The sequence below is a fragment of the Cyrtonyx montezumae genome, unplaced genomic scaffold (genome assembly GCF_038088225.1).
Source record: "Cyrtonyx montezumae isolate F1298 unplaced genomic scaffold, pur_monq_1.0 scaffold_0, whole genome shotgun sequence".
Classification (NCBI taxonomy): Eukaryota; Metazoa; Chordata; class Aves; order Galliformes; family Odontophoridae; genus Cyrtonyx; species Cyrtonyx montezumae.
The window spans coordinates 8,465,668-8,478,528 of NW_027071824.1; the positions used below are offsets into that span (position 1 = coordinate 8,465,668).

Genomic DNA, 12,861 nt, shown 5'->3' on the forward strand with positions numbered 1-12,861 from the left:
GCAATACATGGCGACCGAACAGTTAGTGCATTAGTACTTTAGAAGACATCTGTGTTAAATTTTATCTGGAGTAACCAAAGTAGTTCCATTTAGTGCCTTTGAACTTAGGACTGCTATCAATCACGGGGCTACAAAGCTTCTAACATAAGAGAGGACAGGATGTGAGAGGGACTGGAACTGCAGAGCTGTGCAACGTGTGACCGGGATGGTTTTCTGCGCAGTGAATTCTGGTTTGTTTGAGTACGTGTGTTGCAGCTGACAGTCCCCACTGTTGCACCAATGCATACGTCCTCACCAAGCGCTGCAAGATTTTGCAGTCTACTATTAAAGTGTTTGGATGTTTGTGTTAACAGAAATAGGCACATCTCTTTCAAGAGCAGTGTAAGACAAATGCCTTAAGAATTAGAGAGCGAGCACTGTGGATTGAGAGCTACTAAGGGAATTAATGAATTCATCCTACGGCGCCTGTTAGAGGTAAGAGATTGCAGGGCAGTCGGTCTGCATGGGGTTTGAAAAGTGGGAATGGATGTCTGCTGCCTCAATCTAGAGCTGCCAGACCTGCTTCTGTGACCCTCCTTTCAGTCACAGCTGGGTAGAAAAACACATCTGGGAATGCTGCCCAAATAAATGATATAAAGAAGAATAAAGAAAACCAGTTGATTCCCAGCGCAGTGTCTCAGCTATGAATTTGCATGACTGCCTTTGGCCAAGCAGCAGTGGAAGGTGTCAGAGGACCTCCCTTGAAATGAAAGCAAGGTGATGAGCTGAACTTCATGCTTGAATGTTCACTTGTTTTCCCTGTGGTTATTAAAAATGTATACAGCAAGCAACAGCAGTGTCTGCCTTCTGTGTTTCCACTCACAGAAATATATAAAATATTCCTTTTCTTTTTTCCCCCCTTCCGACAGCCTCTCGTCCTTCAGTTAGCTTCATAGAAATCAGCAGTGTTGTGCAAGAAGACTGTCTGTTCAGGTTTCCACTGAAATGTCACAACATCCAAGCTTCTTATTTTTAACTTGGGGTGAATTGGTGTTGCATCAAGAAACGTCTGGTCATTTTTCTTTATATAGCCTTTGAATTTTGTAAGACAGCTCAATGGTGAAGGATGCACGGGAATATTTGCAGTCTTAGTTTGAATGTTGTGGTTATTTCGGGCGAGATGAAACGTGTCACCGTTCTTTAGGATGTGCTGCTGGTGGCTTGCCTTCGGCTGGCTGAGCTGTCCACGCGCAGTGAAATCTTACCAACTGCCTGAGGATCCACATGCTTGTAGCACCTGCAGTTTTGGAACAAAGGAGATGACACGATGCTAAGTGCTCAGCGACTGCAGCCTGAAGGCGTGAGGCTGCTTCACTGCAGACAGAAGTCGCTGATATGCTCGGCTGCTTAGACTGCTTTCTGGGCTCGTTTTCTCTCCTGCATAAAAACGATGTGCTGCGTTATCTGGAACTACTGTGCAGGCATTTCTACAGATGTACCAGAGATAGCTTTAATACCAAGCACAAACTCGTTCCCACAAGCAAATTTTGAGTTTTCATTCCCTTTGCCACTTGGAGTGCCAGCAGACTGTGCCCAGGCACAACGAGACCTTCCTGTGATTTCTCCCTTCTCCTGGGGCCCCGTAAACCTCCTCACTTTACAAATACAGGAAGAATTTATACCAATAAATTATGCATATCAATGAATTCTTGGAAAACTTGTGACTTAGCTCTGTTGAATCACCTACTTGTGCAGCTGCTTCTAGGGGATGCATGTATGGCTCCTGTAACAGCATGAACACGTGGGGTCATTTCAAAGCCCCTCTTGTAGGAAGGGATTTTTTCTTCTCCAGACACAAACCCACAAGCCCGATGGCCACTGGGACCAGCAGCTCCAATGAGCCCTTTGGCTCCCTTGCCTAAGTGCCTTGACCTCGTGTCTGTCCTGCAACTGCACTGGGTCCACCAAGTATCTTTGAAAACGGCTCTCAGGCTCGGTCCTCTGGGTTCCGAGGAGCTCTGGGAAAGGTGAAAGCAGTGCAGGAGAGAGGCAGGAGGTGCTCTGCGGCACAGTGGGGAGAGGCACTGCCGTGTAGGACAGGTCAGGCTTTCAGCAATGCTGACCTCAGTCTGACTCCTGGACTCCCATCAACATCAGCTGTCAAACACATCTTCCTGGAAGGATGGGCTGTACTGACTCCATTTGCAGCCCGCAACTTCATCTTCACCTAAGCTGAATGACTCAGACTTCGGGTGAAGCGAGAATAGGGAAGTGGCCGATTTATGAAGATACCTGGGGTTGACGACCGACTGCACGGCAGCGTAGGGGCACGTCCCCTGGCAGGGCCGTGCTGCTGTCCCGGGAGCTGCGCCTGTGTGCTGCTGTACACACACACGCGGCAGAAAGGATGTCGCTGGGTATCTGCGGGGGCACGCAGCAGCGCCCTTCCTTCAGAGCGCAGGGAGAATTCAGCTTCAAGTTGCGACGTAGGAAGAACGTTTGGAAGGATAAAAGCAGCCTCGCCCGGGCTGCTGAAGTGTTCCCGGCTGAGTGTTCGAACAGAGAGTTCTGTCCCGGCCACTGCGTTTTCTGCACTATCTTGCTTCGCCTTTACGAGAAACGTGCGGCATTTCCTTATTATTTAAAGGAACCGGGCAAATAGCGAAAGTGAAAATCGCTTTATCCCAGCCCCGATGCCTTGTCCTCACTCCAATGAACCCCGCCTTGTGCTCCTGCCGATTCTCCGAAGGTCGTGCCCTGGAAAGCCGATGTCGCACGTGTTCGGCGGCCAGGAGTGCGCGGGGGTGAGTCAACCGCGCGCCCCTCGGGCGGCGATTTGCGCAAAAGATGCCACTCAAAAGCCCCTCGGAGGCAGCGCTCGGGCCACGACGGCGCTTCAACCATCGGAGGGGCGGCGGGCGCGGCCAGCCCCGGGGCTCTCCGGGGGATTTTCGGGCGGCTCCTGCCCGGCAGCGCCGCGCCACGGGGGCAGCGGGCTTCCCCCCGGCTGCCGGGGGCCGATCGGGCCGGGGCGCGGACCCCGCGGGCGCCACGTGAGCTCCGGGCGGCTCCGCCCCGGGGGCCCCCAGGTGCCGGGGCGGGGCGGGGAACGGCTCCGCGCCGCGGGGCCGGGGGAGCCCGGGGGAGCCGAGTGCGGCGCCCCGGCGCGGGCGGCAGCCGGCGGGATGTCGTGCGGCGCCCCGGCGGCGGGCAGCGCGGTGCCGCGGAGCGCCGAAGGCGGGCAGCAGGTAGGGCAGGGGCGGGCGGGGCACCGCAGAGCAGGGCGGCCAGGGGAGGGGGGGCTCTGCCGAGGTTAGGGGCGGGGGAGGCAGGGGCTGGCTGCAGCTTGACGCCTAGAGAGGCGCTTCTGTCTTCTAGAGCCACGAAGAAGATGATAAGAAGGTGAGGAGGAGAGAAAAGAACAGAGTCGCTGCGCAGAGAAGTCGGAAGAAGCAAACGCAGAAAGCAGACAAGCTTCACGAGGTGAGCGGGTACTCGGTGCTCTTGGGCGTGGAGTGCGGGACGCTCCGATAACGGGACGCCTCCGGCACGCCTGGGCCTGCCCTGGAGCCGATCCAGCCCGGAGCTGTCGGTGCAGGAGAGGCGGGGGCCGCCGGGTGCCCGCTCGGGAGCTCCCCGGCGCTCTGCTCCGCTGGGATGAAGCATCTCTGCCGTCTGTGACGCCGGGGAGGAGGGAGGCACGCGGCCGTGCCCACAGCTCCCATCCCTGTGACCACCTGCCGGCCGGATCCCAGGCTTCTCAGGGCTAAAGCAAACGCGCTTTCTGATGCATTACTGCCGAACCTGGCGAGCTCACGGTGGCAGCGTGTGAATGCTGAGTGCCTTGCAGAGAAGGTGGTGATGGAGCGAGGTGTCGTGCTGCTCGGTGGCACCGCTGGCTTAACTCAATTCTGAAGCTGTGGTCTGAGACAGAAATACCCAGTTGAAAAGGCTTCTTAGGAACTCCAAAACCTCCAGGCAAGAGAGCTGGGTGCAGCTAACTGCTGTACTCGTGTGCTCTGATAAAGTAGCAGTGGGTGTTTCCAAAAAACCATGATTCTTCCAGAAACTTTTTAATGCTTCTCAATATTACAGTGCGGTGCAATTTTGTCATGTCCTTGTTGCAAATGCTGAAGGTGAGGAATTGCTGTTCTCTTGTTTAGGAGGTTGCCTCAGTGCTTTGTTTTCTTGCAGCTAGGGCTCAGGGGGTAGGTGTTGGTTGCACTGCCACAGATGTGGCTTTGTTGGTTGCTCAGCTCCGGAGGCTCAGCACAGCCTCTCCTCTCTCTTCAGGTGGAAGGATCAGGCAGCACAGGCTGGGAGGTGTGAGGTGGGGAGTCTGGGCTTTGGTTTTTCCCAAATCTCCTCTGAGTCAGCACCCGAGACAGCCAGGTGCTGATGTTTCTGTACAGGGACAACCCCTGGCTTTTTTGGGGTCACTGCTTGCCCCTGCACTGTCCTGCAGCCGCTCTGGTGTTCCTGCTGGACTTGAGGCTCTTTCTCGTGCTGGGAATCCTCTTTCTCAGGTTTTTCCAGCTGCAGACAGATCTGGTTGAAGGCATTCTTCCGTAGCAAGAACAACTTGGTGTTTTCTCCCCTGAAAATTGTACAGAACAACTGGAGGGCAATGCTTGCTCCATGGGCTTGGGGCACCAAGAGGAGAGCAGAGCCAGAGCTGGGGATTTTGAGCCCTGCTGTTGTTTGGCTTCAATTATGTGTTCAGAGGATCGCATCTACTTTACTCCATGTGAGTGGATGCTGGAAGAGTGTGAGAGAGGGCAAGGAGATCCAAACTGCTGCAGCAAGGAGGGATGGCATGCATAGTGTGGGTCTGCCTAGAGGAGCGCTGCATGAAAGGCTTTTCCTGTTGCCTGCTAAACAGCCTTTTGAGGGCACGTGTAGGGTTTGAAGTTTGCTCTGAAGCTTTCCCCAGGAGGTGAGATTGAGTGGGCAAGTGCTGAGCCCCAGGCCAGCAGTGAGGTGCGGACACCTGCAGGTTGTCCGTGGGCTGGCTCTGAACCTCGAGCTCTCTTCTCTTTGGGATGAGAAGTCTTGATGGCAGGGATACTTGAGACCTGCAGTTGGCAAAAAATGTGACATGTGAATCTCACATCAGTCACAGGTGCATGCTGCAGAGTATCTCAAACTCTCCTGCAATTAAGAAAAGCTTATTCATTGACAGTGAAGCCCTGGCTCTAAATCATCTCAGGTCCAAGATAACAAAGGCAGCAGTTGAAATTGCTTGTGACAAAGTGAGGCTTGGCAACAAGCTGGCACGATTCTCAGCTCTTCCTGCTCCTAAGTTCCTGAGCATTTAAGCAGGTGACTTCAAGCCATGGGCTGGAGGAGAGCAGCTGGCACCATGCACGTGGTTTCAGGTGTGCCTCCCAGCCGGTGCTTTTCCTCACACTGGCCTGGGGCAGGATGTTTCTTTCCTACAGTTAAGTGAATATACTCAAGGTGGAGCACTGAAAACAATGTTTTGCCTATGAGTAAGCTTTTTTTTTTTTTTTCCTCCTTTTAGGAATATGAATCTCTTGAGCAAGAAAACACCTCCCTGAAAAAAGAAATTGGAAAGCTAACAGATGAAATGAAACACTTGAGTGAAGTGTTGAAGGATCACGAAAAGATCTGTCCTCTATTGCACTGCACCATGAACTTTGTGACCGTACCAAGGCCTGATGCACTCAGCAGCTGCCTGCCCAGATGAGACATCTCCTCAACTGTTGTTAAGTGTGATGTGTGAAAGTGCCAGTAAAATGTGAGATTCGAAGAACTGCCTGCTTAAGGTGCAGGTTTACCCTTGAAGAGGGCTGGACTTGCCCACACAGCTCTTCTCCACTTGTATCAGTTTTCTGAATCTCAGGAAAACATCAGTACAGGAAAAAAGACAACTTGAACTATGACTCCTTTCTTTGGTAGGATCTCTGAGCCATGGTTTTGCCTTCAGAAATATCACGGTGCAGTGCAGCCCACCATGACACAATGGAATGTAAACAGGGAAACGTACCAGCCTTGAGCTGGGGTGCCTTTCTCCCATACGCTCACCACTAGTAGCCCTTTGTCAGTTGCCATCCTTTTGTATCACATTCTAGCTGCTGTTCTGGTTTTTTGGTGGTTTTTTTTTTTTCCTCTAAACAGATTTGGCTAATAAAAACAATAGTAATGTTCTATCTTTGCGTTGTTCTCCACCTTCTTCAGTATCCACCGTCCTTGTAATATCTCTCCTCTTAGTTTGCTGGACAAAATCCAAAGTCTAATGGTAATGTTCCTGTCAGTTGTTTTATTGTTTGCTTATTGCTGCCTCATTAGTCCTCCTTTTCAAATGCATGTAACAAAGGACTTTTCCCAGTCTTCATTTCTTTACTATTCCAAATCATCAGCTCTGTCAATATCAACTGTAAAAAAAAGTTTTAGAGCCTAAAATATGGCTCAGCCTACTTCTAGTAATGGTTGCCTGCTTTGTATTGGAGGAAAAGCAAAGCAGAGTTTGCTTGTTTTACAAGTTGTTTTATAGAGCAGATTGTAAAGTTTATTGGTTTAACGCACCCACTGGAAATTAACTGGGGGCTTATTTGCAGTTGGGGGAATTGTTTGGATTTTTTTTGGTGATGCGGTATCTTTATCCTTCATCTTGAGTATTGCTTTTGTTAAGTAATAGAGTAAGTCAGTTTATCTGAACGATTAGTTCCATGTCCACGTGGCACAACTTCTTGCAAGGAAGGAAAATTTTGTTTTATTTCTTTATCTATTTATTTATTTAATAAAAGGGATAATTATGACAACATTAGCGAGAAATATGCAGAAAAAAGTGCTTAATTTCCCTCTGAGTTTCTAAGAAGTGCCAAGCTCTAGAAACGTGAATGCTCTAGCCTGGGATCCAGCAAGGAGTTTTTATCACAGTGCTTCCCAATCAAAGAGCATCCTCAGATAACAAAAGGCTCCATCCATTTGCCAACTCTCTCACTTTGGCGTTCATATTTTTTTCATCTTATCTTATGAGATCAGTTTCTTTGTTCAGCTGGATCTGTGTATTTATCAGCAGAATATAATGTGAAAAGTCTGATTATTTTTTTTCTTTTTTAGTTTTACTGGATTAATTATGCATTGCTGACCACTGCCAAGATAGAATTGGGAAAACTGTCTTCTGAAGGACCCTCTCATGCCATTGTTTTAGGCTAGAAATTCAAGGTCAACAGGAGAAGAGAGCCTTTGGCCTCTTTAGAAGTTTGTATTAGGTTATTCCCAAGAGAATTTTCAGTGCTTGCAGAAGCCACCTACAGCCTAAATGTGGTGTTCAAAGTTACTTATGGTCCTGTAAGAACTGAGTCATCATGCAAAATAAAACAGGTGCACTCCCTGACAAGGAAAATGAAAGCTTCAGGACACTTGCAATATGCTTTCTGGATGCTGTCCTTTATAGGATTCCTTATGTCACCCTTAAGAAAGGAAGTTATCTTGACTATCTTTGTCCACCCACCCACATTCCTTCCGCCCCTGAATGCCACACTGTAATTCAGGCTGAATAGAGGTGTAATGGAGAAGGTTGAACATAGTGGAAATGAACAGCATTCATTCTGGAAAAATTCATTATAGCTTAGGATGGTTGGAGACTGAAATGATATTTTACATCTTTTAAATATATACATGCAGCTGAGCTGAGGCTGGAATGAAAAAGCTAACTGAGGTCAGGTGTGAGGCAAAAGCATGGTCTCTCCCCTGTGTAGCCTCAGAAATGAGAGAAAAGTTCAACCCCCTTTCCCAAGATAGTCCATCCCAGCAGGACCTTCCTAAAGATTCTGTCCCGTAGGTACTTTCTTCTGAAGTCACCTGCATAAAATCCTCCTCTTTATGTATTAATTCATCTAAACATCTGTCAAGAAAATGGCTCCAGATTTTCAATAGTCCAAGATCTATTGAGTGTTCTTCATTTGTAAGCAGTAATATTGTCCTGCTGTGCAAGCTTATCCACTGTTTCTGCACTTAAGTTTATTGGCTTATTAGTTATATAATATATATGCAGAGAGTAAAATGAAAGACCACTGAATTTACAGCAATGTTGTGTGCTTGTGACAGCAGCCTAAGCCTGAGGTTGTGCTGTTCTTCCCAGGAAGAGCTGGGAACCCAACAGGGTCCTCATAGTCTCAAGTTCTTTCCCATAACCAGGTGTAACAGTGGATTTAGAACCATCAGGGCCAGGGCTGCTTCTTCCTCCTGCATCTATTTCATCACTTTTTTTCCCAGCATTGTTACCAATGGTTCTTGTGCATCATTTTTCTGTTTCATAGTTGATTAATCAATGTATCTATTGCAGTGTTTTGTATGAATAAAGTTCACAGGCAGCTGAGAACCCTAAGCAAAAGAAGTGAGCCAAGTGAATGTCCCAAGCTAAATAAATCCAACATACTGACACAGTTTAAGCATAAATGACATTGCTGAATCATGTGAAATCAAAGAAACAATGTTAAAGCACTAGTTAATGTATCACTAATAAGATTATACGTATCCAGATTGATCACACAATTTGCAGGAGCTCTTCATAATGATACTGACTTTCATAGAGTTTTAAAACTGAAAGTATGTTCTGGAGCCTGGGATAATTGTAATGTGAATAGGGAACCAGAAAGGAGAACAGAAAGGAAAAGACCCATTTGTTAAGGAAGCAACAAAAAGTTCTTCTTCAGATTCAGACCTCTCCTTTTGCAGCAGGGTATTACGCCATCAGAAGAAAAAAATGTTTCATACCTATAAATGGCTGAAAAAGTGCTTGACATATTCTAGCTGTAAAAAGCTATACCCTATGAATGTGCTCTACGATACATTATATTCTGATGGAGGTACATAGTGAAGATGTTTTCTATGTTCAGATGGTGATTCACGTGAGGAGTACTATGAATTGCAGTCTTGTTTGGTCATATGAAATATACATGAAAATTGCCAAGTTTGGGATTTTCCCTTTTATGTTCACAATGAAGGTTACAGTTTGTCTGCATTTGGTTAGCATGGATTTCCTCTTTTCTCTGAGTCTAATGAAAAATCAAAATGCTTGGTTCAAACTTACACGAAGATACAAATATTCACTTCAGTAGCAGATGGAGTCCAATCTGACTATTTGTTCATTCATTTATTTCAGATGATGTTGGGTCAGATTTTAAATGATCATATTTTTTAAAGATAATTTTAGCTTACAAAGATTAAAAAAAAAATCAACAGAAAGACAAAAGCAAGCATCCCAAAATGGCCACAGTATAACAGAGATCAATTATTATACTTCAAGAGAGCTGATTAGAGAAAAAGTCCTGCTCCTGCTCACTCGTGTTTTGTATAAATGTCTGTGAATGTTTACAGTCAACTACATGTAGTCATCCCAAGCCCTGCAAAAAGTACACCTTTTTTGAAGAACACAATTGAAACAGCCTATTCTACAGACACCACATCTTTATATTCTTTCTCTGTTGTTTGCTTGTTCCTTCTGTAATACCTGCTGGTCTCACCTACGTTTGCTGCTATTTGCAGTAGCCATGTATTCTTCCGTTATATCATTTGAGACGCTACTTTTTACTCCCCCTCCTTCCCTTGTTTTCCTTCTGTTCTTATGTGGTTTGGTGATGACATTGCTAAACATTGTAAGTATTATAGTAGCAAATCTAATATATAGGAGTATATAGAAATTGAACTTTGCTAACACACCCTGAATATGATTGAAGTGTATTATGTGTGGTTAGCTTTGTCAGACAAATATTGAGGAAGGTGTCTGTGCAAACCTTTAAAGCATACTTAGAAGTGATATAACCTTGACTCTAGCCTATAAAACCCATACTATTTCCTGTCCATAGATGAACGCTTTGCTGCATGGTGTTTGGGGTTTCCATTTGTGAATCAGTCTAGAATTTCTGCTTCAGTGAAAGTGATAGATAAAACAACCATTAAAAAAAAATCCCTTTGCTCTTCTTCCCATCAGCGTGGTGATACAATTAATGTCACAGGAAGGAAGCATGTCTGATAAGCAGGAGAAGCAGTGGGTTTACTTACTGTTACAGAGACTAATGATACTCTCTTAACAGGAAGGCTAGGAGTTGTTAGTAAACCCTTGGCTGCTGTCAAGTGGTCGCTGGAGAAACATTTTACATTTATGCAAACCATCTGGTTTGGTCACCCATCTGCAAAGGAGTGAAAGAATTTGGATTAGTTAATTGCAGAAATTTGGGTTCTACACTGATTTCACTGGAAGTAGGAACAGTCCTACAGCTGCCCCAGAGGACACATAGCACTAAGTTTAGTAACTCAGGTAATATTTAACTAAAGAACAGTTAAAGACTAACTTAAAGTGGGTAATTGTTAATAAGAAAACCACAGTAGCAATCATTCCTGAAACTGCATTCTTCTTTTCTGCTACTTATTCAGTTGGTTTTTGTTTGTTTCTTTGTTTCCCCTAGTAAGTTGCTGTGGGAAAAAATCCATCAGAATTGAGTAAAATTTTAAACTATGACATCAAAAGTCAGGGCTTTTTATTTGCTTTTGCATATACTCTGTTCTCTACTGGCTACGTGTTCATTCTGCTCTGAGGGTATCATTATAGTTCTCTTTATAAGTGGATTAACTAAACCACAAATAGCTCTCTTGATATAAAATGAAAAAGTTCATCTGGAGAGTTGGTTCAGAATGACTACTATGCTTCAATTTCACATCTTTCCTTATCCTTAAGCATCTCCAACATGTAGCCAGATAAAAAATGACACCCTTGATAGACGTTTTTGTTTTACATCTGCATTAGAAGAGTTTTGTATACATTTGGTAAGTTCTGTAGACTGCCATTATAGCTTTTTATACTCATTTAGGTATTATCCAGTTAATTCTGCTACAGACTGTTCCTCTCAAAACTCGGTTCTGGATAGGTGTCTCTAGCTATCTCTCCTCTGGAGGATCTTTCTCCTTCAAGTGTCTCATGAATTTATTGCCACATTTTCATCAAAGTTAATAAAATGTCAAAACTCTTGAGATGTTTATAAGACAACTGTCTTGGAATAAGTAAACTATCAAGATTTGTCTTCCATTGTAAATGATAAGAAAATGTATTTATTATTTGTCTTAGGTAAAATAACTGAGAATAAGAAATAAACAACAAGACTGCTTAAGTATTGAATGCAATGCTAGTATGAGATTAATTCAGCTGTAGATAATGTGACTTAGTACAAGAATAAAAAAATAACAAGAGTATGAGCTGAAGGAGGATGGTGATAGCTTGTTTTGAAAAGAGAGCTGTCTGGCTAATGCTTAAAAGGGAAGGCTCTCAAGGATCAATCTCAGACCAGTTGTGTTTAATATCTTTGGTAATGAGTTTGGATATGGAGAAACCACTAGCACAGATGAAGAATGAAATATCATGCAAAAGGAACTGTGTGACCTTGCGGGTGAGAAGAGAAACAAAAAAATAATAATAATAATAATAATGCAAAGTTTACAGTCACAAACTTGAAGAACTAATAACAAGAATTTCTATGGAGACTCATGCATTAGTTGGAAATGACAATGGAATGAAAAAGCAATATTACATTAGTCAGTAACTGATGCTTGAGGCACCAACACAGTGAGGCAGAAAGGAAGTTAATTAGCAACTTACATGTGTTGTATGTGTTGTAATGGGGTTATTTCCTTATGTGTGTATTTGTGTTATTTAAGGGAAAAAACTTCCAGAGCATGATGAAACCCTGTGAGAAATTCTGCATATATTTCTGCTAAATTCTGATAAAGAAAGATGAATCAAGACTACTGCAGGTACATAGAAAAGCTGCTAGGAAAAATAATGACATGGGTTTTATTTTTTATTTTTTATTTTTAAATTTATTTCAGGTTGTTAGGCAAATAAAGTCTGAGCAATAGTAGGAATAGCTTTCCAACAGAAACAGTGTGTGAACAATGCCACAGGTAAACATGTACACATTCAACCTATTTTTAGGATGAAACCTGATTATTTAATGTGAGACCAATGGAGTATTCTGGTGATCTAAAATATTTCTTCCTGTTCTGTGTACTTATTTTCTTTAGAAAAGCTCTGAAATTGTTCTCAAAAAGCAAGGTCTTAAGTAAATAAATAAACAAAATGAAACAGAACAAAGCCCAGCAACCTCTGAGATCCCTATATCTCACCTCCTTATCTAGCATCTCATTTAGTCAGGAGAGCTAACAGAGGTGTTAGATTTTGTCAGCAGAAGTATTATCTCTTGTAAAATTAAATAACTGAATTAAGAAGGAAAAAAGAGCATAAAAGAGAGGGAATTATTCTTTTCCTGTGTTTCTACTGAGCAGTTTTAGAACAGTCAGAAAACTCTTCACAGAAAAGCAGAAAAAAACCAAACACAACAGGAATGTGGGAAATTTCCCAAACTGTTTAGTTGCTTACTTTAAAAGCTGAGTTACTCCAGCTTTAGGAATATACATTTGACAGAAGATAGCAGGAAATTTTTGTTTCTCTCACAAGCAGTTCATTGATTAAATATATAAACAGGATGTCTTTAAGAGCAGAAAGTTTTAAAACAGGATTTGATACTAAGCAAGAGAGCTGCTAGTTCCCTTTTAGCTATTTGAGTTTCATCTTTGCTTATCAGAGCCGTTTTAAGGCACAGTAATTTCCAAGTGCACTATTGGGTTGTGAGGTAAATAATCTCTAGAGATGAATTTATTATTATTATTTTTTTACTGTAAATGACAATAGTACACAGGCTAGAAATTTCCCTTGCAAATTCTAATCATCCCTTTTGTTTTCTAAGTTCCAATATGGACTCACGACCTACTCTGCCAGTGCATTGACAAGATACGCACTCGTGCCATTCTAGGGGGAGGTGATCCATCAGCTGCGTGTATGGGCTTGACAAACTTCCAAGA

At 44.2% G+C, this 12,861-nt stretch overlaps 1 protein-coding gene across 2 annotated transcripts; it reads left to right on the plus strand.

Moving 5' to 3' along the window:
- The first annotated feature begins 2,666 nt into the window (after positions 1-2,666).
- On the plus strand, positions 2,667-6,103 carry BATF3 (basic leucine zipper ATF-like transcription factor 3). 2 transcript variants are annotated; one of them, XM_065736179.1, is made up of 3 exons: positions 2,667-2,783; positions 3,358-3,462; positions 5,504-6,103. In XM_065736179.1, exons 1-3 carry the CDS (start codon positions 2,673-2,675, stop codon positions 5,687-5,689), a joined length of 402 nt encoding a protein of 133 aa, XP_065592251.1. In that variant the 5' UTR covers positions 2,667-2,672; the 3' UTR covers positions 5,690-6,103. The 2 variants fall into 2 exon arrangements, with proteins under 2 accessions (XP_065592251.1, XP_065592259.1); XM_065736187.1 differs by lacking the exon at positions 2,667-2,783 and adding an exon at positions 3,114-3,227.
- Positions 6,104-12,861: the final 6,758 nt, after the last annotated feature.

Bases quoted from the DNA above. Each gene is read 5' to 3' on its own strand.
- BATF3 (XM_065736179.1), top strand. From the start codon at position 2,673: ATGCCTTGTCCTCACTCCAATGAACCCCGCCTTGTGCTCCTGCCGATT. The intron at 2,784-3,357 runs GTGAGTCAACCG...TCTGTCTTCTAG, and splicing joins GCGGCCAGGAGTGCGCGGGG to AGCCACGAAGAAGATGATAA. The intron at 3,463-5,503 runs GTGAGCGGGTAC...TCCTCCTTTTAG, and splicing joins AAGCAGACAAGCTTCACGAG to GAATATGAATCTCTTGAGCA.